Genomic DNA, 25,834 nt, shown 5'->3' on the forward strand with positions numbered 1-25,834 from the left:
TGAGGGAAACATGAGGGGGTGAAGCTCATCTAAAGGCGTGTCTGAACCCTGATGCCCGTGGTCTGAGGGCTGCATGCGGGGGTCCCGCCCTGGGCAGGCGGATGGACTTGACGAGGTCAGGGCTGTTTTCACCGCATGCTCGGACTCTCTAACTTTATAATATTATTCAAGTGAAAAGTCAGGCGCTCGGGGTCTTCCCCTAAGTCTGGCCCAGCTGGATCTTGCCCTCCCCAGCTCTGCATTATGGGTGGAGAGAATTATCTGGTAGATAGGCCACCTGATATGGGGGCAGCGAGGGTAACAGGAGAGCAGGGGTGGTGGAGGGGCCGAGAGGGCTGAGGTCGGCAACTTGAGACAGACCGCCCCCCATCCTTCCAGGGCCAGGCTTTGCTCTGGGGAGAAGGAGCCCGAGAGCCAGGCAGGAGCCTCGCGGGGCGGCCCCCCGGGAGACGGGGCCATGGAGGGTCAGATGGCCCTCTGCTGGCCGCTCAGTCTCCTGCTGCTGGCGTCCCTCTGCCTGCTGCCTCCAGGTGCCTCAGGTGAGTGATACTCAGGTCACCCCCCACCACGGCGGCCCACTCCCCACTCACATCCTGTTACTTCTTCCCCTTTCTTCCTCGGGGTCCTCCTTTTGCACTTGTGTAGCCATTCAGTGAAGGCCTTTAACTTCGTTCATCTGCTGCATGTAGCCAGCATGCACCGAGCGACAACCCTGTGCCGGGCTGGGGAGGCAGGGCCAGGGGGCAGAGGGCGCACGCTTTGCCCCAAGGAGCCGGAAGTTACGCAGAGGGCCGCAGTCGGGCTGGAGGCGTGGCGTGGCAGGTAACACCTGGGTTGGAGCTGGGAGCAGTGGGGAGGCATGTGTGATAGTCTAGTGGAGAGATGCTGGTAGCGTGGGCCAAAGCAGGGTCCGTGGTGTTGGAAAGAATGAGTTTCTGGGTCAAACATCTTCCTTCTGGATCAACTGAATATCAGATTCTTGCCTTTGATTCCTCCCCTCCAACTCCATGGCTGCCCCCTCCTCTTCTCTCTCTGGGGAGACTGACAGTGGTGGGAAGAATCTGAGGTTGGGGGTTAGCCAGTGCTCCAGTCCCAGCGCCGCCACCTACTGCATGGTTTTAGATGAAGTGACTTTGTGTTTCAGAGTCAGGGGTGGGGGGGTGGTTGTTACAGTTAAGATCAGTAGGTGATGCACATGAAGAGCCACCACAGGGCATGGCCTGGGGGCGCTCAGTCAAGGAAGCTAGTGTGAATGGTCCCCGTGGGCTTTCCTCTGACCCACTTACTTCCCTAAATGTGCTGGCCACATGGGGCAGAACGAGGGGCTCAGGCAGGTGTGGGGTTCTATGCTGGGCCCTGAGCAGGAAAGACTGCCTGCTGCCTGCTTTTCCAGCAATGACCGGTGACTCTCTGACTCCCTGATAGGCTGTGAGCGCCACAGGACAGGGACGAGTGGCTCATTTGTCACTGTAGCCTGTGCCTCACACGGAGCAGTTGCTCCATCCTTGCAAGGTGACGAAAGATGGCTGCTGGATGGGCTGACGGCAGGCTGGTGTCGTCTTCCCTTTGCTGCAGTGGGTCTGGAGTCCCCCCCAGGAAACCTTACACAGAGAGTGCCGGGGCCTGAACTAGCAGCGGCCAGTAGATCCCCTGAGCCTCGGGGGTCATCTTCTGGCTGATCGTCAGATTGACTTCTGGATGCTTGTTAAAAACACAGATTGCTGGGCCCTGCCCCACCCCTGGGTAGGGTGGGGATTCTGACTCAGTAATCTGGGATACGGCCCAGGAATCTATATTTTCATCAAGCTTTCCAAAAGGTCTGCTGGGAACCTCTGCTCTGGTCCATTCCCTCATCTCAAGGACCCCCCCCCCCCTCCCCGGCCCGCCCCTACAGCACAGCCAGACAGGAATCTCCATAGGCTCCCTCAGAAACCATCTCTTGCCCACCAACTCCAAAGGGGCTGTGCTGTCTTATCAAACCCTGCCCAACCAGCCTGCCTGCAGAACAATAAACGGAGGCTCTGGGCAGGGACAGGGGAGCAGGAGACCCCAGAGAAGCCCAGACAGCCCGCCTTGTCTCTCTGTCTCCAGGGCAGCTCCATCCAACCCGCGAAGCCCCTGAGGTGGCCCCCTCCATCCAAGGAGTGCGGGGCGGCTCCGTGGAGCTGGCCTGTGGCTCCCACCCCGCCCCACTGGTGGTCTTCTGGAGCTTCACCCCGCTGGGCTCACTGATTCCCCAGCCTGTGGCCGTCACCAATGGAGCAGAGTCCAAAGTGGAGGCCAGGGCCTCAGCTCTGGGGGCCGTGAGTCTGCGGAACAGCAGCCTGGTGCTGGGGGAGCTGCGGGAGGGTGCCCGCGGCCACTTCCTATGCCAGGCCCTGCACACGGCTGGTGGCCAGCTCCACACCACCTCCTCCTACCTCACTCTGGCCGTGCTGGGTGAGGGCTTCGCCAGGGACCAGGCTGACTTGAGCTGCTTTGCATGCTGCTTTGCATGTATTTGCATGTGCTTCCTGTGGTGTTCTGCTGGGCCCAGGTCCTACAGGAGTGAAAAGACCTGGGATCATGAGGAAGGGATGTTCAGGGCCCGGTGGGCAGGCCAGATCCCAGTCAGCAAGGGCTGGGCAGCCGGATACAGCCAGTCACAACCTGCGATAACAAACACAGGGCCTCTCCCTCCTCTGGCCAGTGCCCGTATCGAAGCCACAGGTGCGGCTGAGCGACCCGGCCCCGGTGGAGGGGACCTCCGTGGTGGCCACGTGTGCAGTGCAGGAGGGCACGGAGCCTGTGACCTTTGCCTGGCAGCATCAGGCACCCCGCGGTCCTGGAGAGGCTCTGGTGGGGCCCACAAAGCGCCTGCTCCAGCTGGACCCAGTCAACCGGACACATCTGGGCTGGTATGTGTGCAGTGCCCACAACGCCGTCAACCAGCTGAGCAGCGATGGCGCCTTCCTGGATGTCATCTGTGAGTCTGAATGGTCGGGGGCAGGGGGCAGGGCTGGCACCCACCTACCCACCTGGGCTTGGCCTCCTGATACACCTCAGGGCCCCCAGGAGAGCCCTGGCCTTCCAAGAGGCTCCAGTAGGCAGGAGCTCAAGACAGTGTACCCACTGGTGCCAGACACGGCTCTAGTACAAAGGGTTTTCACCTTTTCAAAGTCATGGTCATACACTCATAGTCACAGTTTTATGCATGACTTCAGGGGTGGCCCAGAAAGTCTGCCTTTGACCAACTGAACCCTGAAGAAACACGGAGGGGCCCCAGAGGAAAGAGAGGGCGACAAGTTAGTACTAAGTCTGAGGCTGAGAGGCTGAAATTAGAACTCAGACAGAAGCTTGTCTTGAAAGCACGCATAGCAAACAAAGGATTACATCTCAGAAGACACAGAGAACTCCAGAACAACCAATAACAAAGATATGATCCGATACAAAAGTGGACAGAAGACCAGAATAGTTATTTCAGTAAAGAGGAGAACACATGAGGCTAATTAACTTCCAAAAGTTAAAAACAAAAAACAGATTTTAAATTTAAAAATGAAGAGAAATCAGGAGTTTGTGTGAAAAATGAAGACTTGTGTAGTCTGGAGCGGCGCTGTCCGGTACGGCGGCCACTCGTGTGACCGGAGCGCTTGAGCTGTGGCCGAACCTCACTGAGATGTGCTCTGAGGGCACTGGAGTTTGAAGACTTGGTCTAAAAAAATCATTGATGAACTTATATATATATATGTATATGTGTATATATATACACACACACAATAATTTGATATTGATCATACATTGAAATCAATGAATATATTTGGTTAAGCAAAAAATATTAAAATTATTAAAACCTATTGGGGTTTTTTTTTTGTTTGGTTGGGTTTGGCTATTTTCCCTTTTTAAGATTTGGCCACTGGAAAATTTAACACATCTGTGGCTCATGTGTATCTCTTGAGTGGCGCTGGTCTAGGGGATTTAAGGAGCCAGGACTCCTGCCTGATGATGTCCATGAATGATGGTGGTCTGTGGGAACTGTGAGCTGAGGGCTAGGGAGGAGACAGTTGAGTGGCTCCTGGGAGAGAGTCAGGAGCAGAATGGAAGCAGGCAGAGAACTCGGTCCTCTCTGGGAATCAGGGAGAGAGGGAACACAGGAGACAAGGGAAGGTGGTGACCCACAGACGTGAGGAGGGCGGGCTGCTGGGATCATGCTCAGGGCATCTTCCCACCCTGTTTTCCTCCCTCTCCAGTCTGGAGGGACCAACCGACCCCGTCCCAAGAAACCTCTCAATCCGCAGCAAACAGGAAGGACTGGGCGCCCAGCCTCTCTTCCGCCCAGCCAGCTCTTGCCTGTCCCCTGCCTCAGCCCAAGCACCGGTCCTCCCACAGCCACAGCTGCCCTCCTGGGCTCCCACAGCCCAGGGCGCCCACCTCCACAGACCCCGATCCCCTACACTGGGCTGTGCCAATGGCCCCTGGAGTTCCTGGAGTGCCTGGGGGTACATAACACATGCTCATTGGATGCTGCATGAATTCAGCAATGATTGTATGAGGAATGAAGACTGGGGAGGTGTGACAAGCCTTCCTTGCCCTCCAGATGGTCCAGACAATCCTGTGATCACCGTGGAGCCACTGGGCTTCACTGAGGAGGGATTTTGGGCCAGTGAGAGGGAAGAGGTGACTCTGAGCTGCCTGGCTGCATCCAACCCACCTAGTCACTACGTGTGGCTCCATGACCACACTCAGATCCACACTGGGCCCACCTACATCATCGCCAGTGCTGGCCGTGCCCACACGGGCCTGTACACCTGCCTGGCCCGCAACAGCCGCCTGGACACCCGCACGCAGAGCACCATCCAGCTCAACATCTACTGTGAGTGTGTGGGGAGGGGCCACCACAGGGCCCCCACGGACCTGTGCTCTGGCAGAGTCCGAGGGCCTGGAAAGTGGTGTGGAAGTGGGGGGAGGGTCTGGGGAACCAAATGGAGCTACAGAGCATGGCGGGGGGCTAGAAAAATCACAGGAAGGGGCAGAGGGAAGGGAGGACCCTGCAGAGACCCCTCCCCAAAGGACTGTTCCCATGGCCCTGGGTTCTGAACTGAGGCGCAGAGAACGGAAACGACAGTGAGGCATGTCCAAGGCGAAGAAGAGAAAAGGAGATGGGAGGCTTCCAGGGTGGGGGCCTCCGGGGGGCTTCCAGGATTCCTCAGGGACTCTGAACTCCTGCCCACACCCTCAGCCTTCTCCCCTGACCTGAGAGCTCAGCTTTCCTTACCAGCCCCCAGAAGGGGCCGCTCTTTTGCCGCTCACCCGTTTCTCCCCTCCTCCCCTCCCCTTGACACCTCTGGCCTCCAGGCCCCCCCCAGGCAAGGGGGCTGCATGCTCACACACTTCTCTACCCAGACCCCCCTGAGGGGCAGCCCTCCTGTACTGTGCTCCCCACCCTTGGGGCTGTGACTTTGGTCTGCTCCTGGCCCGGGGGGCTTCCGGCTGCGCAGCTGCAGTGGGGCGGGCCCCAGGGAACCAGCCCCACTGCCCTCAGCAACATCACCTGGAGTCACGTGGCCACCCAGCTCCCCAACGGCAGCGTCCTCACCTGCACTGGCCAGCACCCAGCCCTGGTACTGCCCGCCCTCTGCAGGATCACGCTGTGTGAGTGGACATGGGAAACAGCATGGCTCTGACATTCTGGCAGGGTAGTGGGCAGGGGCCGGGGAGAGCCCAGCGGGGCCCTGGGATCTAGGGCGGGACTCCAGACCACAAGCTCCAGGACTTGCCGGGTAACAAGTAGGTGGCAGCATGCAGCCCAGTCCCCACCACCCAACTTTTCTGTCCAGTCCAGCCCAGGTCTCCACCCGCACTGTAAGCTGTCCTCCTCATTTCGGGGGGTCCGGCGGTTCAGGTCTGTGGAGTCCAACCATCTCCCAGCCTCCAGGGAGGCGCCCATCAACCATACAATGTACTTCTACTGCTCAGTTGGTAGTAGATCAAGACCAATCGTTGGTCTTGAAATGTGCCTTCAGCGTTCTGTTTGGAAATTTCTACCCGTCTATCAAGACCCAGTTTACATGCCATCCTGTCTTCAAAGTCCTCCTCCCTGAAGTCCCAGAGAGTTTGTCTTGCTGCCTATACTCCAGTGCTCATTGAATCATAATTGTTTGCTTAGTGTCTGTTCTCACTATTTCCCTGCTGCATGGTCAGCCCTCAATAAATGACGAATGAACAAATGAGTGACTGTGTACGTGGAGGAATGAGCGAATGAAGCAATAAATGAAGGAAGGAGGGATGGATAAGCCTGCCAGCACGTCCTCATCCCTTGGGGTCCTTATTCTCTACCCAGGGGAACCCCTCTGGAGCCCTACCTGCTGGACCACGGCCACAGTCGGAGACCAGTTCATCGTGCTGAGCTGTGAGTGGCCTGGAGGCGAGCCCCCTGCCGTGCTGAGCTGGCTTGATGGACAGCAGCGGCCCCTGGGCAACAGCAGCTCCTCGCTGGCCGTCCACCTTCTGCCGGCCCAGGAAGACCTGGCTGGAAGCGAGTTCACCTGCCAGGGCGCTCACCCACTCAGAGTCCCCGACCCCAATTGCCGGCTCCGGCTAGGTGAGTGGGGGCTACAGACCAGTTCTGGGGCGGGGTGGGAGGAGCAGCCCTTTGGAATCAGTAGGAGGGGCTCTGGGGACAAGGGGCTGTGCTAGAAAGCAAAATGAGTCAAGACACTGTGTCACCTACCTCCCAGGGATTCGAGTTTTTTGATCCATAAAATCAGGAGGGGCTTGGTCTAAGTCTGTATTGCCCAATAAAAACATAATGTGAACCATATTTGTAATTAAAAATTTTCTAGTAGCCACATTTAAAAAAGTAAAAAGAATCAGTGAAACATTTTAGTAGTTGCTATATCCAATATATATTACCATTTTAATATGTAATAATAAAAATTATTAATGAGATAGTTTACATTCTTTTTTTCCAACTGTCTTCAAAATTGGGTGTGTGTATTTCCAGTGACAGCACATCTCAGTGAGGACTGGCCACATTTAAAGGCTCGGCAGGCACACATGGCTGGGGGCACTGGCTAGCTGGGGAGGGGTTCTGTCTCCTTCATTTGCATCAATTTGCATGAGAGATGCCTGATTATGTTCTTGACTTGCATCAGTGTTTCAGGTGCCAGAGGTCTCTTCCTCTCTCTCTCACTCCCTGTTTTTGGTCTGATTTTTTTTTCTCTGTCTTTATCTGGCCCTGCCAGGCCTATATTTGGCAACTCAAGAAAAAAAGAATTAAATATTAAAGTAACAATTTTAGAAAAGCAAACAGAGAAGCTGTCACATACGACAATTCTCAAAATGATTTACATCTTGGTCTCCAAAGGCTTGGTGACTCGCGTGTTTTCAGGGAGGCCCACCACCCGAAATAGTTCCCTCTTTTATTACTCAGTCTCAGGGCTGGAAATTCCATCATAGGAGATTGACTACCACCTGAAACTCTGGGTCTTTAGGAGTCAGTCCATAAAAACCGAGCACTTGCTATGGGCTCAGCCCTGTGCCCAGGGTGGGGAGGTTGAGCGGAGAAGGAAGCCCTGCGCGGGTGCTGGGAGGAGGAGGTGAACGCAGAGATGAATAGGGCAGGGCCCCACCTGAAGGAGCTGTCCTGGGGTCGGGTGGGAGAGGAGCCTGGAGGAAGACTCCTGCTATCAGGAAACCTCGGAGGAGATGGGGATAGGAATCTGGCAAAGAACCAAAGCCTGAAAGAGGAGGCAGACCAGCCCAAGACAAGTTTCACTGTCAACTCCATGGCCCATCTCCTCTCTCCTCTCCTACCCACTCCACTGCTGGCCAACACCTGACCTCCAAGCCTTCCCACCAGCTTGGGCATCTTCCAGTCTTACCCTCTCTGTCCTTGCAGAAGCTCCGCAGCTGGCAGTGGCTGAGCCCCGGGTGTCAGTGCTGGAGGGGGGAGAGGCCTGGCTGGGATGTGCCCTCCTGGGCAGCACGCCACCAGCCCAGCTCCTCTGGCTGGGACCCCAGCGACGGCAGGTGGAGCCAGGCACCTCGGGATTCACGCTGCACCCTGAGGGAGCCCAGCTCCGCCTGAGGGTCCGGGATGCCGACCCAGCACACCATGGGGGCACCTACCAGTGCGTGGCCCGGAGCGCCTTGGGCAGCTGCAGTCAGAGCGTCCTGCTGGAGGTCCTGAGTGAGTGTGTGCGAAGAAGGGGATGGGGTCTCTCCAGCCAGAGCCCTTTAGGTGGAAAGGCACAGGGATTCCCTGCTCCAGAGCTTGGACACCATATCTTCTCAGGCACAGACAGGCCCTCAACAACCACAACCCTGGATATGACCGTGAATGAGACGCACTCGAGCGCAGGCAAACAGAACTCCCTGCAGTCAGAATAATCTCCCTTTCCTGGGTTTATAGATGAGGAAACACAGACCAAAACTACACTGAAGTGATCAAGTTTAGAAACCCCGGTTTCCACCCTACCAGCTTTCTCTCAACAAAGTCGTAATAAGCACACATATCCACGTGGTTGCGGGCGTGGACACGCCTGTGTGTGTCCCACCCTCACCCCAGAATACCCGGCTCCCCCCAACGTCACCATCAGCCGCCTGACCTATGGGAGGCGCCGGAGAGAGGTGCACCTTCAGTGGGCCATTGAAGGCCCCGGGAACGTGACGGGCTTCCTGGTGCAGCGGAGGGCCAGCGCCCCAGGCCCGGGAGCTGGGGCCTGGGAGACAGCGGCTGGAGACATCGAGCCGGAGAGCAGGGGCCGGCGCCTGGGGGGCTTGGACCCGGGGGTCCTTTACGCCTTCCGTGTGCTGGCTCTGAACCACCGCACAGCTGGACATCCCTCTGAGGTGAAGATACCAGGTGCTGGGCTAGCGCCGTGGATAGACTCACCTTTTCTCCACAGACCTGAACCCCGGGACCTCTTCCTCTCTGCAGGGCATCCCCTACTCTGTTCCTTTGCTTCCTTCCTACTGAGTCCCTCCATCCCCAGTTTCTGTCCTCTTCCCCATCCTCACCTCAGGTCATCCCCTCTGCTGGCCTTCCCACCCCTCCCTGGGGGTCTCTGAAGGACCAGGCCTAGGGGTAGGAGCCACAGTCCAGCTTGAATCAGAAGAAGTAGGGAAAGGGGAGGCCCAGGGGGCCCGACCCTGTGCCTCAGTCTCACCTCCTGGGGCACAGGTGGGCTCTGAGCTTCCAGCTGCTTTCTCCATCCTGGGAACTCCTTGCATCACGGTATCCTTCCCTTCAGCCCCAAGAGTTCCCTGGAGAACTGGCCTGCTGCCTCCTGTGCTAGGAACACGGGCCTTGGCTGGGGACTCAAAACCTCCAGAGTACAGGCACACAGAGCATCTCCTTCCTGGGGAGAGCCCTTGTCTCCAGATTCTTTGGGTCAAGCTTGCTCTTATCAGGTGGAGGGGGAGCCAGATGAGCAGGGCCTGGCCTGCTTGGTGCCCATGAGCCACTGGTGCCAAGTTCAGCAGCAGCTCTAAACCTACCCCATTCAACCAGCGCTCTTCCTCCTAGCGGACCCCCCGTTCAGCGCCTACCCTGCGGTGCTGGGTGCGGCAGGCACAGGAATGGTGGTGGCAACGGTGGCCTCTCTGCTGGTGTTCCAGTATGCTGCCCGGCACCCGGAGACTTTCCCCCGTAAGCAGGAAGCTAAAGGGCAGGGTTGCTGGACCCCATCAGGTGGCCAGGTCTAGACCGATCCCAAGAAGACATGAGGACGCCCCGGGGCAAGGAATCTAGGCTCTTCCTTACTTGTGGCCTCTCCCCAGTGCTGGATGTCCCTCAGAGCTCCAACCCCAACCTCAAGCATCTAGGACCGTCCCCTTCCAGGTTCCTGGGCCTTGGGGAAGGGAGGGTTATTCTCCTGGGACCTATGCTGGTTGTTCAAGAAATTGCACATCTTCCTCTTCTCCCTTCAGGTCTTGGACGGTTGCTTGCTCCCATGTAAGTGTGGAACCCCAGCCATTCTAGGGGTGAAGACTTTCCTCTGACTGGAACGGAAGGCTGGGGAAGTCTGTCACTGATTTTACTCTCCCACTTCACCCTCAGGGAGCGAAGTCACCCCTGTTGGGGTTCAAGGAGAGGCCCCGAGGCCACGGCACGTAAGCCCAATTTTATCCCAAAGAAGATTACTCATGGTATAGGAGAGCAGCCCCAAGTCTCCTACAAGATGCTCAGTCTCTCTTGTCCTCTGGGAACAATCTGGGACACCTCCGGGGCATCTCTCTCTCCTTTGCTTGTGTCTGTTCTTTGTAGGCACTGAAACACCATCCACCAGCCCAGGTTCGGATCCTGCACAAGAATCCCAGGACCCTCCAGTAAATGTCACCATCACAGTGACTGCAACGCCATGAGGCCCCAAGGAGAAGAGGCAAACATGCCTAATGGAGACGGTGAGGGATGGGAATATCCCCTGTCACACACGATCTTAAAACCAAGGTAGCCAAGACCCCAACTGCCTTTTCCCACTGAGTATCCAGCATTTATAACCAGCGCAAGGCTCGGCTGCAGGGCCTCTAAATGACTTGGTTACAAGAGGGGTCCTCACTCAGCTCGTGGAAGACCGTGGTGGAAGGACGAGGAAGACACACTGTTGGAGGAAAGACCAGTCGGCGGTCCGAGGGCAAGTGAGAACCGTGGTGCTGGGAGCACTGCCTGGAGCTGTAGGAGCAAGCTGGCTGCTTCCGGACAAAGCCCGTGAACCCAGCGATTCCTCAATAAATCATTCGTGATGCTATCTCTAGCAGAGGGTTCTTTCAATTAGTCCCAGGTTTTCCTGCCGAAGGGAAGCTGGGGTACAGGAAGCAAGATACGCAGGCATATCTTTCCCTACAGTTTCCCTAGTTCTTAACTTTCCAAATACCACATCCCTTCCCCAAGAACACAGGCTTCTATTACGGGACCATGCTGGCTGGTAGCAGAGCCAGGTGCCAGTCCCAGGGTCTGTCTCCCTTTTTACCTTGGGTGTAGGAACATCACTGTGTCTGCCGTGGTCAGAGGGACTCGCAGTCGCTGGCCTCCAGAGTCTGTGCCAAGCAGACAGGACGGGGTTCTTGCCACCAGACTCAGGGAGCTGGCTGACGGGGGACCCGGGCTGGCCAAAGTCACACTCTGTCAGCCGCCAGCATGACTCACTGGCTCCGAGCGTGTGTGCCTGACATCTGGGTGAAACACAAACGCACGCTTGTTCGGCTGCCTAGAAGACTCAGCAGAGCTGCCTCCCAGGGGGCTCAGATGAGAAGAAACAGCGCAAGAGCCAAGGGATGCTCTTGCCAGGAATGAGGAAAGTGGCGCCTGGGAGGGGACGGAAAACGGACGGAAACTAAGTTCGTCTTCGGTTCTCACAGATCCAGACTTTATTAGAAGAGGGGTTTCAAGTTCCCTCAGAGCTCTCAGGACTGGGGCTGAGGTTCAGGGGAGGCTCACAGAAATCTGAGGAATACAAGAAAGCCCCACCCCAGGCAAAGGTCCCTGTTGGCTTTCTGGTCAAAGTGGCCCAGACGTTGATTTCTTTTAGAGCAGTAAAGCAAAGCTGCTTCTTGAGGCTAAATTTCTACCCCAGGGTCCACATGGACATGGCTCTAGGTTAACAGTAAAAACAGACAAGGTCTGAGAAGGGATCCCTCTTCCCATCCTCCCTCCCCCCTCTCCTTGCTTCCTTCCGTAGAAATACTGAACTTCTGGGTGTAGGTATGTCCCCAGCCTTCCCATAAAACACTTGTCCTAGATCCTCTGCCTTCAGGGCCTGAATCTCTGCAGTTAGAAACGAAGGGATTAACTCACTTGGGTCTTGGCTGTGCAGAGAGGATGTTCAGGGGAGGACAGGGGTCCAAAGAATTTCAGAGTAAGTCATACACCCGCCCCAATCACAAGCTATAGGCAGTTTTGCAGAAACAGGGAGTATTAAAGGGTCCTCATCTTCATGTGCACCTCTCCATGAAAGCAGCGTTCTCTTTTAATATGAAATCACACCAACCAAGTAAAACCTGTCAGAGCTACATCATTTCAAATATGTACAATTTCAAACATAATATTACAACTTTAAGGAAAATAAAACATACTTTTCAATATGATACAAAAAACATGCATCTTAAAGTCATTCGCTTTAAAAGAGAGCGACACAGGTAAATTCAGTTACAAAATTAACTTCTTGGCAGTACGGTAGCTGGAATGAGATTTGCGTCACTCTCAGACTGCTAAGGATGTATTCGTCTTTGCAGACTCAGTCAACAACCACAAAACCCAGGAAGAAATGTTTTTCAAAAGACCACTTCAAAAGGCTTAAAACATTGCCATTTCACTTACATCCTACACAGCACCTGTCCCCAGACGATCAGTGCATGACGAAAGGGAAATAAAAGAGTGGAATGACATGGCAGGAGTCGGGGAAGTTTCCTGCTAAAACAGAGACTCACAGAGAGTTCAGAGATGAGGAGCATGAAGAGCCTGACCGATCACAGGGTCACTAAGCTGAGAGGTCAAGTTCCCAGGGGGTGAGGGGTGAGAAACGAGGGCCCCAGGAAGACCAGGTACCAAGCACAGCCTGTGTTCTGCCCACAGAGGACAGAGGGCAGCTTCTCTGGCTGTGGAGTCTGAGCATCAGAGGAATCCCATGGCGGGGAAGGACCAGGGCTTACAGAACTGGACCGGGTTCCATCAGAAGAGTGAACCCGAGTGCTTTTGGAAAGCAGTCTGGAAAAATGGAAGGAGCTCAGATTATGGCTCCAGCTAAGTTCAAATTCAGGCTCTCTGTGTGACCTGGGGACTTTATCACCTACTTTGTAGATCTGTCTGAACAGTAAGATTTGAGATAGCAGTAATGAGCACTGAGCATGGCGCCTGGTACACAGCAGTGACCCCACGACGTTAGTGCCACCTCCCACACTGTACTGTCCTCTGACTTCCTGGCAAGTGACAGTAGGTAGGACGCTTTGTAGTGATTGTGCAGGGCATAAAAGTTCAGAACAACCGTGGTTACAGAGCACTCATAACTCCTAAATATGGAGAAAATTTATATATATATATATATATTTATATATCTCAATATATAAAGGCATTTTTTATAAATAAAATACAATAAAAAGGATAACACTTAAAACAGCGTTACTAATAATATAAATAAAGCAGTCCACAATGAGATTGCCCTAAAGGTAAAGTCATTTTCTCTTCCTAGTGGACAAATCCCATATTTAAACTCAATCTTTAAAAGCAGTTTATGACCTAAGGCTCACATGCTAATACACCTCTGTTTCCTGAATCAAAATGACTGCCTACCGTTATTTACTCCCCAGTTTCCTACAACTCCCTTAATGACTGCATCTCTGTAGCTTGACTGGCAGATACAAGGTATGTTTCCATATTCTGTGTACTACAACTTGGTGCTTTGCCAGCCACTGAATTAAGGGATAAAGCTACCCCTCTCCAAAGCTAACTGCATCTAAGCCACATGAAGAATCAATCCAGTAACTAGAGGCATGCACGTCTGGAATGGAGAACTTGTCTCTGCAGCATCCCTGATACCCAGCTATGAAACTGTATTCACTACCTTCTACTGGAAGTCAGCCTTGCATAGAGACCCAGCTTAAAACACAGCACCTCCCACTAACAGTTGTACTAAGATATACAGACATGTGTAAGGAAATACTGATGCATTTATACAGAAAGTCGATTAACATAGTTTTCTAGCCTATTTCACTGCCATTGTTGGGAAACTAAAAATGTTTTCATTTACACTGGAACTGCTTCACTCTACACCACAAGAACTGTTTTCTGTTTCTTTCCCAAAGGGATGCACAATCCAAAAAAAGAGCAGTGATCCATAAAACTTGACTCGTTATTCAATACACTGAGAGTGTTACGTTGTTTTGTTTTAGATGTGGAGAAGAGAGCCTTCCAAGGGTAGCTGCAAATGTCCTTGTCACTCAGAGGTGGCAGTAACTGTGACTTAGGAGCTCTGCTAATCAAAGCTGTAGGTGCCTGCTGCAATGATGACATTCTGAAAAAAAGCCAGGACATTTCAAACCTCCCGATTCTTTTCTGACACTTGCATCTTCCAGGCACTGCCTGTGCTGGAAGCTAGAAAATGATGATTTTCTGGGGATGTGGCACCACGAGCACGTCCTATACTAATGGGAGAGGTTCCGCCAAGACAGTCCCCCTGGAACCCTCCCCTTTCTCCTTAAAACATGGATCTTTCTCTTCTAGTCACCACTTTAAAGTCTGATTTTCCTCCTACTCTTAGAAACAGTCAAAAAGAGCCCCATGGTGCCTATTTTAAAACCTAATTTTTAAATTTTAGTAGGACTTGAAGGCATTCTTTTTCTCCCTGGCCTTGGCTCCCATTCTGCCTTCTGCAATAACCCAATCAGACATCAACCTCAACCATGTCCGGGACACTGTGACTAGTGCCTAGAAAATCAGACGTAACATGTGTCCATGTGCAGACAGTCAACAGGTCAACTATCACCTCTGTGCAAGGCACTCATAAAATTCACAAGATATCTGCTATTATAAACACAAAGCTACAACTGCAGTTGACTTCAAATGTTCTCAGGAAGTCTGATAACACGATATTGATAGACAGGTTTCCATCAGAAAACTTCCAATGGCCTGTGCAATTAATTCCCTCTGGGCTGAATCAGCCAATAGATGGGGTCCTTGCAGGAGGAGCTCTGACTGTCACTGAGGCTCTTGGACAACATGGAATGATCCCACTGCTCTCAGATGACTGAAAACTCTGCAAAGCCAGGTTGTTTACTACTGAGGGGGAGGAAGGAGTAGGGAGGGAAACTTTTAAGGCATAAATAGTATCAAAGGGCACACATTTTAAGATACATTCATATGACATTACCACTACAAAAAATAAATAGCAATTTTCTCTGATTTGAATTAATGTCCTTCACACAGTCCATCCCCAGGCCTGTTTTGTGCAGATACTGGCTTGAAGTGGGAACATGGCTAGTCACTTCCTCATCCTCAGGTTTCCCGGGGTTGTTGAAGGACCCCTGACGGGCTGGCTGCAGGAAGGCCAGGAGGAGAACACGTCTTTTCAGCACAGTCCTCTGAAACAGCTGGCAAAATCGGAGGATCCCAACTTAAAATTTTGTTCTCTGTTTCTGAATGGACACAGCTATCTCCTGAAAAACAGAAGTTTGGAAGCATTATGAAATGATAAAGGCTGATTTTTTTTTTTGAAAGTAGTCTAAAAACATTAGCTCGAGCAGTAAAGAAAGAATAATGAGCAAAATTAGAGCCTAGTTATGTTTCGTTTGAATTTGCAGGAGGTAGTAGGTTTAAAATAAAGTTGAGCTCTCATAAACATTTATTCATCTGAAGATTAAAGCAAACCCTTAAAAGCCCCCAAATCACCACCTTAAAGAAAGGCTACAATTCCAGAATCAACCCAAATGAAAAAAAAAAAAACAACAACAAAAAAACCCCCAGGATCACAAAATGCGCCTTCCAGCAAGTCTGCTGTTCAGGTACAACTGAAAGCAAAGCCTGTTTGGACTTATTTTCCAAAATGCAATGGGGTTAATAGCCTGAGATGAAGGATGTGAATAATAAAATTTCAAAGAATTGTTTATCTAGTCAACTTTTTTTTTAAGTATCCAATACCCCTCGCCCAGTATCTAAGGAATACATGTGTTGATCACAGAGAAAACATTCCGAAAGCATCTTCTTTCCTTATATAGTTCTTAGTTAACTGAAGACTATCTAGTAACTTAAGATATATAATGTCTTGCTGTACCTCTGTTGAACTCTGCTGTATCTTCCACACAATCAGAATTCATCTCCCTTCTACTGGCTTGACAGCAAATATGCTGAGCAGGTCTTGGCACCACGTCATCTTTGATGTTCTCCTCAGGTGACTGACCACCGTCGGGGACGGTGGAAGCCAGACACACAGGCATCGTCATGTGACTGAGGGGCTTCATTTCCAAGCCATCCGGAGGATAAGGTGCTACCACTGAGACCACGGGAAGGGGGCCGCTGCTGAAGGTACTGTTGGTTTTGGTGAAACACCTACAAAGTGTAAACCAAAAGAAACAGAGTTGTGTCTAGAGGGATCAATAACTAAAATTCACTGATTTTGAAATACCACTTGGTATTTTGAATTCACAGATGCTTAAGAAAGACTGGTGCTTAAAAATAACTGAATGATTCACTATGGTTTGAAATATCAAGATCTCAGAAATTAAAGTGAAATACAGCAGGAGAACGCATCAAAAGGCAAACCACTCAAGAACGTGATTGTATATGATGACCTAATCCTCCTGCTTCCTTTGCCTTAGTCCACTGCCGGAAGTCGTCTCCCATTTCATATTAACCAGCTCCTGAGTACAGCACGCAGAAGGCAAGGGCCATTTGCACTGGAGGGAATGGGGGGAGGGGGGAAGAGGACAGAAAGCTAAGAAAGTTATGGCCACATGAGAGAAATGACCTTACATAAGCCAACAAAAACACACTGCTTTCAAATCAGGTACATTCCCTTTCACCACTGGAAGAAACGTTACAAGAATTAGACATTCAAAATATAGGTTTTATTATTTTTTTCTTTGCAGAATTAATTGCTACAATTTATTAGTACTGAGCATTCACTTGAATTCTTCCCTTGTATTTCCTGCTTTCCTCCAAGACAGGTGTTTTCTCTAATTTTTTTCCTTCTGTTCTTTAGACTGGATAACATCTAATGGTCTTCTAGTTCATTGACTCCTTCTTTCTTCTGTTGTCTCCAATCTGCTGTTAAGCCCAACCAGTAAATTTTCCATTCCATTTATTCATACTTTTCAGCTTTAGAATTGCCATTTGATCTTTTTTAAATATATAGTTTCTATTTCTTAGATGAAATTCCCCATGTGAATTCATTGTGTGTATATCTTCAAGACCTTGAGCATATTTGTAACAGTGCCTTTAAAATCACTGTCTGCTAGTTGCGACATCTGGATCATCTTCGGGTCTATTTCTACTGACTTTTTTTCCCCTTGAGTAAGTATGACATTTTCCTATTTCTTCTTATGTACAGTCATTTTTTTTAAACTAGATTTTCTCCTCTGATTTTCTGGTTGTTCCGTTGGCCTCAAACTCCATCTTTCAGCACCTTCAGTTTGTGTTCTTGAGGCAAGACTGGAGAATGCCTTCAGGCAAGAATCCATAAACAAGTATCTCCCATTGTCTCTCAAGGTTAGATTTATTCAGTTTCTTCCAGCTTCTGGGTATTCTCCAAAACATTCAGATTGTCCAGATTTCGTCATTATCACTGATGGATGATCAAACTATCTGTCATTAAAAGAAGCTGGAATTTCAAAGGATATTTTTTATTTATAAAAAATGGGAGTAAGTAAAGTCTGGAGAAGACATTTCATTGGGCTTTGACTTGAGCATGTGAGGTAGGAAATGTATAGGACTGACCAGTAGTATGCAGGAGTTAGGCATGTTAGGGAATAAAGGTAAGAATTCTTTGGACTTCCAGCTTTTTAACGTGGGATGGTATGCTTCTGGAGCATATAAAATTCGGTAAAAGGAAGTCCGTGCAACTGTTACTAGCATCTCCATTGGTTCAAGTTATTAGAAATACCAGATGCTAAGGGTGAAGATCAGAGCCTGAAAGAGAGTAAGACATCGGTCAGTAAACTAAATCCTTAATGTAAGTCAGTCAAACTTGCATTTCAAATAGAGAAATAAATTCACTATACATTGAGTAGACTTCAGATACCAGTCATCTGGAATGAAAGCAAACTATGTCTGTCAGGTATTTATCCTGCACAGAATAATTTGACGACAGCTTTATCTAATATTACTGTGATTTTAACTTTTGGTAATATAGCAAAAAAAAAATTATACCCAATTCAGAGAAAACCTGTGTTCCCATGCAAGCCTTAAGCCAGTAAAAAGTGGAGGAAGCATGGGTATGGTCGGAAGTTTGTTGGAGCCTGATTCAGAGCACTGGGCTAGACGGATCATGACTCCAGGAGAGCACGGCATTCCTTATTTGCTTGATTGTACATTTTATTCAACTCTGAACTCAAATTTTTTTTTTTTTTCTGGGATGCTGGCAAGTATGACCACAAAGCTCCTAGCAGCCATTTAAAATGATCCATGTTACCAGTCTCCTGTCATTAGTCTTTCCCACTGTCTCAATACCCAGGGAACCTGAAAATTCCCCTCAATGTTTTCAATTCATGGGAATCCACAGACTCATCCAACATGTGAAGCAAAGTCAGAGGGAAAAAATCTTCTTGAATTCAAACTACTACTGATGAGAATTTAATGGATATTATCCATCTATATAAATAACCCTACCCAGAAGAACCCTTTATTCTAAAAGAATTTGCTGAATATCTGCTAAATGTCAGACACTGTGGTAGACACTGAAAATGTGAAGGTAAACACAAGAGTTTGAGTTCCCAGTCTAGCAGAGGAGAACACATAAATAAATGGTTACAATATAATGCAGTAGGTGTTACGTAAGAAGATATAGTAAGACCCTGGAGCACTCAACTTTGCGATGAGTTATGGATGTATGGTTGATGAGAACAGAGCACTCCCCAAATTACCAGCTAGAGACGAGTGTGTATTTCTCTCTGCTATTTCAGACTCAAATGTCCTATAATTGAGGAAACTGCATTAGATCACAATTGTGGCATTAGTAAGAAGGATTCCGATGTCAAAACCAGAAGTATCTCTGGTCAGAGAAATCTATACGGCTACCATGATTTGCTGGAAATAACTTGTAAAAATTAAATTCCTGGCTTCTGGCTATGACTGATTAGTTTCTATCAGGACAATTCTCCTGCCAAGGACAACTAAAAAAGATGGAGAAATTTTAGCTTAAATCTGTTGAAGTCATCAGAGAGCTACCCCAGCACTTAAGTGGCTGAGAGTCCAGACAAAAGGCAAATGTGAATTTCAGCATCACTTTTCCTCATGAAGCATCTGCCCATTTCAGGATGAAATACTGACACATCAAGCAGGAAGTGGCAGCTAAGAAGTAGAACAGGGTTTCTGGCAGTTTCATGGGGCTGGGAAGACAGAAATTGGAGTTCAGGGCATGCCAAAGAGAAAAGGCCCAGTAAACACCCCAGGCTTTTCACTGGGACCCTTGAAGGGTTACACTGTAAAAATAATGGTGAAGCAGGAATGGACGAGGCTTTTTAAAAGACTGACACTCAGCATTCAATCAGCTCAATCCCTAACTGGGTTAAAATGATCTGCCTCTTGCCTCACTGCCTGCCAAAAGCAAAGTAAATTCTTTCTGCGGGAAGAAAACATCTTCCAGAGCCTCTGTGAGTTTTTATATACAACGTCCAGAATTCAGTAAAATTCCCAGGCGTATCAGGAGACAGAAACAAGAGAAAAATAAGTGATGCAGATATTGAGTTAGGAGGCAAAGACTTTAAAAGAACAGGGTGAAGACATTCAAGAAAATAGGTGACATGATGGAGACTGTCAACAGAGACCCACAGTCTAATAATAATAAAAATCTGGAGTTTCCAGACTAAAAAGTAGAATAATTGAAATTAAGAACTTCATATATGATTAAAATTAAATTAAACTAAAAAAATTTTTTTCAAAGGAACTTAATACATGGGATTAAGAGCAAATTGAGCATAGATGACCAGAGGTTTACAGAACGTGTCACCACACACTATTCAGACTGAAGCACAGATAGAAAAGGATGGAAAGTATAGATAGAAGTTTAAAAGACAAGCTCAAAAATATGTGCAGGCATGTCTTATTTTATTACGCTTCACTTTACTATACTTAGCAGGTAATGCTTTTTTTTTTTTTTTTTTTTTTGGTAAGTTGAAGGTCTGTGGCAACCCTGATTCAAGCAAGATTTTTGGCACCGTTTTTCCAACATCATTTGTTCACTTTGTGTCTCTGTGTCACATTTTGGTAACTCTCGAAATATTTCAAACTTTATTCATTATCATTATATTTGTTACGGTGACCTGTGATGAGTGACCTTTGTATTTGTTCTGGGGTGCTATGAACACTATTGTCTTATTTTAAGAAACTGCCACAGTCACCCCAACCTTCAGCAACCGCCACCTGATCAGTCAGCAGCCATTAACATCCAGGCAAGACCCTCCACCAGCAAAAAGATTACAACCCGCTGAAGGCTTAGGTGACTGTTAGCATTTTTTTGTTTTTTAGCAATAAAGCATTTTTAAATTAAGGTATGTACAATGGGCTTTCTGACACAAAAATTTTTTTAATTATGTGAATTGCTTTATTGAGTTATTCAATTTATTGCAGTGGTCTGGAACTGAACCCTCATTATCTCCAAGGTTTAGCTGTATACTTGGAGTCTCTCTGAAAGAGAGAAAAGAGAGAATGGGACAGAAACTATATTTGGAGAGACAAAGGCTGAAAATTTTCTAAAACTGATGAAAGTTTGAGTCACAGATTTAAGAAGTTCTATGAGCCCCAAGCAGAATAAATACAAAGAAAATTATGCTCCTGAATGTGAATAATTGAACTGCCGGAAGCAAAAATGCGAAATGAAAATCATGAAAGCAGCCAGAAGAAAGAGATTGTCACCTCAAGAGGGAACAACAGCTGTAAGGGTGGTACTTCAGCAGAAGCCACAAAAGTGACAAAACAATGAAACGACATCGTTAAAGCACAAACAGAAAGTTACGAATTTAAGAAACAGTAATAAATATCCTTCAAAAAGGAGGATGCATTGAAGACATTTCTAGACCTTGGAGAATGTGTCACCCTCAGACCTGACTATGAGAAATACTAAAGTGAATTTTTCAATTTGAAGGAAAACGAGTACCAGCAGGAAAAAACGGAGGAAATACAGAAAGGGATGAATAGCAACAAAGGTACCACTGGGAATTCTGAATAAATACTGACTGCAAAAAACAGTAGTGTCTCAGAGGGTTTTAAATGTTGGTAGAACTAAAGCATATGATGGGAGTGGGGAGGGTATAGCTCAGTGGTAGAGTGTGTGCTTAGCATGCGTGAGGTCCTGGGTAGCTCCGTTAAAAAAAATTTTTTTTAAATAAATAAGCCTAATTACTTCCCCCATCCAAAAAAAAAAAAAAAAAAAAAGCTTAAAAAAACCAAAACTTGTTGAAGAGAGTGAAAAAATAGCACATACCTGTATATATTGGCATGTATAAAGAAATGCATTCTTGAAAAAATACGTAAATAAAGCAAATGACAAAAATAACCCAAAACATTGGAGAAGAATTTGGAGTCAAAGTGTTCTAAAGTATTTTATTGTCTAGGAAGTGACAAAAGTAGAAATATATATTAAATGAGCCTAATTCAGGTCATAATATCCAGCAGCACCAAGCACATCGTAAATGGCATATACTAAGACCTCCAGAATGTTGAATAAACAGATAATAAGCATTAGAACATCATATTATTTTAATATCCTTTTCATAAGTAAAATTGTTTTCAAGGAGCAATAATTCAGCTAATTAGTCAAAACACCTTATTAAATAGACCACACCCAATAAGACACACAGATTAAAAGTGAGAACGAACACATGCACTTACACACTTCAAGATCTCTGTACCACAATAGTAGTTCTCTCTGTCTTTGTCCAATATTGACTCTGGTTTTTCTTATATCTGGTTGGCTTCAAAGTTGTCTGACAAACGTCAGCCTTCTGGAGGACGGACAACGACTGACCTTAGTGTCAGAGAAAGCTCTTAGAACAGTGAGACACGGAGCACAGTCAGGCACTTGATGAAATCCCCAATCGTGATGCTGTGAAGCAAACTAAGGGAGCTTCTGCCTTGAAGTTCCACCTCTGCAAGAATCTGGGAGAAATACAAAGGTACCAGAAACCTGAAAGACAAAAAAGGATCAGGTCAGAAAGAGAAGTTTTCACCTAAAAGAAGTAAAGTTAAGCTGTAGGAAAAAAACATACTTACCAGAATTTGAAAAATCAGAGCAATTCCCTAAAGACAAAATATTATAAATTAATAATTGGCTTATATAAATCTAACAGGAATGAAATTCATAAAGTTGACAAAAATAATGGAAACTCACCAGACAGGAAGATGCCTTAAATTCTTCTGTTGTTTCTTTCCTTTTTGTTTTCTTTTTTTTTTTTTTCCTGCTCATTTCTTTAATTTAAAGCAAAGGGTGAGATTTTTCAAACGAAGTCTAAGGGCAAGTGATGGTGAATTCCAGGGATGGGACAGGACCGAGGGAATGGTCAGGACAGGCGGGCCAGGCCAACCACAGTGGGTGGTAATCAGTGTGCTGATACTTCACCTCATGTTTTGTGCTGGGAGTCAGCAAGCAGAATAAACACATACTTGGTTTAAACGAAATTACAGACATTTAACAAGAGAAGAGTACAATTTCCTATTACATATTCTCGAGCATGTATTTTTCAGGTAAGTGATACAGGAAACCACAGCAGTGTTGACTCTTATTCCAGATTGTGACTCATTTAATAGGGTGAGGTTGACAGTCAAATCCTCATTTGAATTAGACTGTTAAAGTGATTATAACCCAAATTTCAACATGATAAACCAAACTGATTTAAGATTTTCTAGTACACGTAACCCTAACACATAACCATCGGTAATTAACCACGTATAACCAAATGTAAGTAATTCAGTCGCATTACTTTCAGTTCACTTCCGGATGTCTACATGTGTCGGCGTAAACATGGCTTCAACTTGGAGGTCACATGCTAAGACAGAAGCAGAGAGGACAGAGCCTATAAAAAAGGAATATAATGCCTGTCTTAAATGTAACTAAGTATACAGTAAGTGAAACAATTCTCTTGCTGATAATGCTTTAAAGTTTCTAAAGCAATCAGATAGTCACAAAAATAACTCCTGCATATATGTAAACTTAAGAGACCCAACTCTACAGGCAGTGAGAGAAAAAAGGCAAACGTCTATGCCTGCGAATGTGTGCCATTCATTAAGGCGCTCTGACAATGCACACCTTAGAGTCTGTGATTTCACTGCCTCAGGTTTCTCAAACCACCCTTCAACTGCAGTTATTCCTGGCTTCAGGTGGAGTGAAAGTTCTCACTGAGTTGTCTCTGGCTCCGTGAAACGACTTTTCCTCATTTTAAGTTTAAAAACATTGAGTGAATAGAGTCCTGCGCGTCTTGCCACACGCAGACATCTGTGCTGCTCTGCAAGAGTGCAGGCGGCCTGGGACCTGGCCATTTATTACTAAGATGTCTTTCAGTAAACGGGAGAGGCCTGTCTGCCCAAGCTGTAACATAGGAGAATGGCTACTATAGTGTCATAACAAAACAATATTCTTTAACCAATGATCTGAATAGCACAGACTGAAAAAAATAAGAGACTAGAATCGCAGCATAGGATTGTGCTTAGAAGAATATGGTGCTTTAATATTTGAGTAAACAGATTTTGGGCATTCCAGTTAAACCATGTAGCACCTCTGAAATACTTTCTAGAGACGTATCCCATTTCTGATTACACAGCTGAATATTTGTTAAGCATGATTATGTACAGAATTACTCTGATTAGATAATTATATACCTTTTGCCGTAAGTTTCCTCTTTTGATTACCCCTGGAGGGCAGGGATAGCCATGGATCTCTCGGATGTGCGATACTTATTTTTGTGAACATGTTTCATGGATGTCTTCTGAAACGGTCACATCTTGGTGATGGTCTGTTTTAATACTCAGCTCACCCCTGCTGTTCCCTCTCGTCACTGTGCCTGTCATTTTGCTGACCTAGCCCTTTTGTTCGGGAAGTCATCAGTTACTGTTTAACAGAAGCCCGAGGACACTCTTCCAGGGCCTTGGTGGTCCTCCACCCTCACTGTACACTTTGTGTTGGATGCTGCAGTGATTCCAGCCTTAGAGTGGGAGTTTCCTTTTGGCAATTAGTTTATTGTTGACTGTCACACAATAGGCATGTCACACAATACATGTTGGGTATAAATGACTGAGTACACAATACTGAACGTGGCAAGCTCTCTCACACACACTCTTACAAATAAAAGACCAATGGCACTATTCTAACCACACGACGCCCTGACAACAGTCCCGGGTCTCCATATGAGAAGTAGGAGATACGCAACTTCCCCAGAAAGGAAGGGACTGATCCATTTTAAAAATCAGACACCGCGCTTGGAATTTTTTTCCTTAGGGAATCAGGTAGATTACTATACACGGAAGATGTACCAAATCTTAGGCTTTGTGGGTTTCCTTCCTTTGGTTTCACAGCTAGTTGTGAAGCAGCTGGGTAGTCAGGGAGGGGAGGTGGGCTGAGTCACAACACAGTAACCTGCTGGAGGGACGAGTCTAGGTGTCCCAGACAAGCAGCTGCTTCCATGCTTAAACCCACCGGGCAGACTAAACCCTGGGCCTGGAAGAAGTAGCACTATAATGAAACGCTGTACTCATCTAGGGCACCCTGTGTTCCTCTGAGGATATCCGGCATCAGTGGAAGGTTTCGCGTTGGAGAAAGCGCCCCCGAACCCAGCAATACCCAGACCTTCCGGGTGATCATTATGTAAAGACTCGGAGGCCGTTTGTAACGTCTGTGCTTCCTAATGCACTGTTCCCAACAGGCTGATTTCTCCTCTTGACTATCAGCCACGTACAGCTCGTACTTCTGTTTTCCCAGGTGGATTACATACACTTTCCAAGCTGATTTTCACTTGGCTACTTCCTGCCCATTTCCAAGCTCTCCAGGACCCTTAAAGTTAATTTTTCGTTCCTTCCTGATGGGACCGCTCAGTTCGTTCATCTGTGAATGTCATTAGTGTCCTCTCTACTCTTTTACGAATTATCAAGACTGATGGTAAACAGGGCAGATTTAATGTCAATCCCTTCCCATTAAACTATCCAAGCAATTGACAAACCCCTTTTGATTACTTATCCAGAACTGCACGACTGCCTTTTGAACGGAGGAGAGGAGAAGGGTAGAAAGCTTTTGGTTTATTTGATTAAAAATCTGTTTAACCCTTCAAATGCCCAAATTGCAAAGGACTTTTCAATTGAGTCTTTCGTGTCGAGGACTGGCTCCCTGAAAAGCTGCATTAAACATGCTTCTTTCTAGCTGTTCACAGGAAGCCATGACATACGACTCTTAAACCTGAAAGGGGTTCGAATGGACGGAACACAGTGAGGCAGGCAGTTCTTTACAAATGCCACAAAAGCTCTAGAATCCAGTGAAACTCCACAGATTGCCACAGTGCACACTCCTCTCTTAGCTGTCCTCGAGTTTTCATATCAGTAAGCCAGCTTAGATAGTAAAGGCAAAGTTTTCTCCCCAGGTAGTTATTACTGAAATAGAGGGATGATAAAACAGGCCTAAGACTGGCAGTAGGTTGCCCCTTAAAAGCCCACTCCAGGAAATACATTCACGTTTAAACCTAAGGTAGGAAAAAACAGCCTGGAGTGGCAGGCCACAGTGCAGGTAAGATTCCACGTGGAAGGGCCCTCAGCAAGCCTCCGTCGGTTCTCAGGCATCTGAGTAGGAGAGCCGCCCTGGGTCAAGGTGACTTTGATGAGGCACCATGGGGATGACTTCCAGGTGTGTAAGGGGCAGATGGTTCTCTTCATTCCTGCAGTGTTTCTTCTCTCAGTGATCGCACCTGGTTACCTGGACACCATCCCTGACACCTCCTCTTCTGCTGCCCCTCAAACAATTTAAAAAATTTGCACACCCCACCATCTCTCAAACCCACCTGCTTCTCTCCATACCTACTGCAGCTATCCCAGTGCACTATAAATGGGATCTATTTTTGGTACTGGGATGTGATACCTCACCATAAAGACAATTAGCAACAAATGACTGAAATCGATAATCAGAGTATGTGGGGAGCAATTTTACATTACCTAGGACAACTCTCCACTTTTCAGATA

The 25,834-nt window shown here is 47.8% G+C and overlaps 2 protein-coding genes across 5 annotated transcripts in view; one reads left to right on the forward strand and one right to left on the reverse strand.

Annotated features, from left to right (window-relative positions):
- The first annotated feature begins 457 nt into the window (after positions 1-457).
- VSIG10L2 (V-set and immunoglobulin domain containing 10 like 2) lies at positions 458-10,344 on the forward strand. The gene is made up of 12 exons (XM_064481999.1): positions 458-539; positions 2,092-2,439; positions 2,690-2,965; positions 4,574-4,849; positions 5,380-5,628; positions 6,317-6,577; positions 7,877-8,167; positions 8,546-8,842; positions 9,506-9,628; positions 9,910-9,934; positions 10,040-10,092; positions 10,247-10,344. Exons 1-12 carry the CDS (start codon positions 458-460, stop codon positions 10,342-10,344), a joined length of 2,379 nt encoding a protein of 792 aa, XP_064338069.1.
- A 984-nt stretch (positions 10,345-11,328) lies between these two features.
- Positions 11,329-25,834, reverse strand: part of CDON (cell adhesion associated, oncogene regulated) — an 87,354-nt gene continuing 72,848 nt past the window's right edge. For 2 of the 4 annotated variants that reach the window (XM_031443418.2, XM_064482202.1), the window contains exons 19-20: positions 15,741-16,015; positions 11,329-15,126 (exon numbers count right to left, since the gene is read on the reverse strand). In XM_031443418.2, coding sequence (XP_031299278.2) covers positions 14,966-15,126; positions 15,741-16,015 — 436 coding nt within the window. In that variant the 3' untranslated portion in view covers positions 11,329-14,965. The other 2 variants (XR_010378954.1, XR_010378953.1) reach the window with 2 other exon arrangements.

Source organism: Camelus dromedarius, chromosome 34 (assembly GCF_036321535.1).
Source record: "Camelus dromedarius isolate mCamDro1 chromosome 34, mCamDro1.pat, whole genome shotgun sequence".
Classification (NCBI taxonomy): Eukaryota; Metazoa; Chordata; class Mammalia; order Artiodactyla; family Camelidae; genus Camelus; species Camelus dromedarius.